This window comes from Primulina huaijiensis, unplaced genomic scaffold (genome assembly GCF_012295235.1).
Source record: "Primulina huaijiensis isolate GDHJ02 unplaced genomic scaffold, ASM1229523v2 scaffold207070, whole genome shotgun sequence".
Taxonomy (NCBI): Eukaryota; Viridiplantae; Streptophyta; class Magnoliopsida; order Lamiales; family Gesneriaceae; genus Primulina; species Primulina huaijiensis.
In genome coordinates, this window is record NW_027354714.1 from 1 (window position 1) to 2,325 (window position 2,325).

At 32.4% G+C, this 2,325-nt stretch overlaps 1 protein-coding gene across 2 annotated transcripts; it reads right to left on the reverse strand.

The window, feature by feature from the left end:
* Window positions 1-125: 125 nt before the first annotated feature.
* On the reverse strand, window positions 126-1,820 carry LOC140966545 (leucine-rich repeat protein 1-like). 2 transcript variants are annotated; one of them, XM_073426800.1, is made up of 7 exons: window positions 1,650-1,809; window positions 1,433-1,565; window positions 1,233-1,304; window positions 990-1,133; window positions 695-775; window positions 493-545; window positions 126-266 (listed from the first exon to the last, which is right to left on the reverse strand). In XM_073426800.1, the coding sequence occupies exons 1-7, from the start codon at window positions 1,714-1,716 to the stop codon at window positions 226-228; spliced, it is 591 nt and encodes a 196-aa protein (XP_073282901.1). In that variant the 5' UTR covers window positions 1,717-1,809; the 3' UTR covers window positions 126-225. The 2 variants fall into 2 exon arrangements, with proteins under 2 accessions (XP_073282901.1, XP_073282902.1); XM_073426801.1 differs by lacking the exon at window positions 990-1,133 and having other exon boundaries at window positions 1,650-1,820.
* Between the last annotated feature and the right edge of the window lie 505 nt (window positions 1,821-2,325).

The following is a 2,325-nucleotide window of genomic DNA, read 5'->3' on the forward strand; positions in this document are numbered from 1 at the left end:
CCATAGTACTAATAATCCATACATCTCATTTTATAATCACTTGAAGTAATAATCATTTAATTATCTCATCACACGTACCAAACGTAGCATTAAGCTCTGACGTACGTTCTAGCACGGACAAATCATACAATAATATCGAATAGCTTTTATTAATGCATTCAGATTCTTAGGAAATCATAAATCAACAGTTGATCTTTTATTGCGACACACTGCAAACATGACACTCTAAGCTTTTGGATCTTGAACTACAGTTGTAATCACCCGACCTGCAGAGAAATCACACAACAATATATATTTAGTCGCAAAAAAGATATTTTTTTAATACTACTATCCCACATAATACCCAAAAAAAAAAAAAAAATCCAACTTAGATTTTGTATTTTCTTTAAAATCAATCTCTTCAACTTCTTGTCAAATGCTAGAGGAAAGTGTCACTAATTAATTTTTCTGTGGTTAGCTATAAATTACATATCGAAAAGTTGCTAAACATACCTTTTGCCTTGGTGGGGCGAGTTCTTCCAGCCAAATTATTGTACGACACATCCCTGAGATAATAATATTCTTACAAAATAAATAATTATATATAAAAACCAATTTTGATGTATTTACATTACATGACAGGGAATTGATCAACATTAAAAATTGAAATGTCTAATTATTATATGTTAAATAGTGAGTAATAATTATAACTTACAGAATCTGCAAGTTACCCCATTGAATCAGCTGAAGAACTCCAGTTGGGATGCTCCCACTCAACTTATTTTTGTTTAGCCTCCTGTCATTATAACAAAACCATTAATTAATTCTTGATCAACACTGAGTAACTCGATTTCTTTCATTACCATTTTGACTGAAAGTGTATGCTAAAATAACAAAGAAAACTGATCACAACTGAAATCTGACAACATAAACGATGAAAAATCGCAGACTTGGAAGGTGTCTTAATTCAGAATAAAGAGGTAAATTGATGTTCTAGTTAGTAAACTTACAAGAATCTCAAGGATCTCAAATATGCTAGAGATGCTGGGATTGGACCGCTTAATTTATTATCGTATAAGTCCAAACTAACTAGGCGAGTCAAATTGCCTAGCGCACTTGGTATTTCTCCACTAATTTTGTTCGAAAACACCTCCCTGCGCCAAATAAATAAAAAAAAAAACCCCATAAATAAAATCTATTTCAAAAAAAGTAATTAATTTGTCTGATAAATATATAGAAACATAAGATCTTACAGATACTGAAGATTAGCCAACAAGCCCAGCTGAGGCACAAGAGTTCCAGACAGGTTAGCATTACCAAGGTCCCTTTCATGTCAAACAACCAGTCAGTCGTCAAGCAGTTTATATTGAATTTGTACTGATGAAACAATCGGTAAATCAATATCTTATCCTCCGTATCAAAAAACGGTGCCTATATTGTATTATAAACTTACACTCTTACTACACTATCGTCCAAATTGCATGTGACATGAAACCATGTACAAGGATTAACCAACGTTGGATCCCAGCTTTGTAGCACATTGTTTGGATCACTCAGGGAAGATTTCCACGCATTAAGAACATCTCCTGCTTATTTTTCACAAGAAAAATTAAACAAAATACACGACCGGAAAGTTGCAGACAAGAATAGGTTGCGATGAGTTTACTTACCTTCGGAGTTGCACTCCACATATGTAAGCACTAGAGCCAAGGCCAGAAAGACCGCGATTTTCGACATAGTTAAGGTATGTTTATATGATACAGATTAATTGAGAAAGATTTATATGCGAAAATCTGCAGTGTATGTATTCTTGATTTTCTTGCTTATCCAGGTGAATGTGATGGAGAATGAAGGCATTAATTACTTGGTGGGTCATAACAATGGACTTTTTCGTGTCTTAGTAAACGCAAACAAAGGATTTTTCTTAGATATGTCCAGTCTATTGTGTACAAAGTTTGAATAAATCTATCTATATATAAAAAAACGACAATTGACCGATTTAAATATAATATATATTTCCCTCTCTTAATTGAAATAATAGAATTGGATTTATTTTGAAATTTTTTTTCCTTATAAAACTGACACTTCTGATAATGATTTTGTTTTTCCTTTGAAAATTATTCGAACTAGAAAATGTTTTTTTTTTTCCAATTTGTTTTTTGAATTCTTTGAAAATTGGTTTAAAAAAGGAAGGCCGCTTCGGGAATACAATGGGATTTTCGTAAAGTTGATCGTTATGAGGGTTACGATGAATTTGATTGGCAGGTTCAATGGCAAAAAGAAGGAGATTCATTAGCGCGTTATTTAGTACGAATCAGTGAGATGACAGAATCCATAAAAATTATT

Excerpts from the sequence above, each read along its gene's own strand:
- LOC140966545 (XM_073426800.1), bottom strand. The coding sequence starts at position 1,716 with ATGTCGAAAATCGCGGTCTTTCTGGCCTTGGCTCTAGTGCTTACATAT. Across the intron at positions 776-989 it reads TTGAGATCCTTGAGATTCTT|GAGGCTAAACAAAAATAAGT; the intron begins GTAAGTTTACTA and ends TTATAATGACAG. Across the intron at positions 267-492 it reads TCGCCCCACCAAGGCAAAAG|GTCGGGTGATTACAACTGTA; the intron begins GTATGTTTAGCA and ends ATTTCTCTGCAG.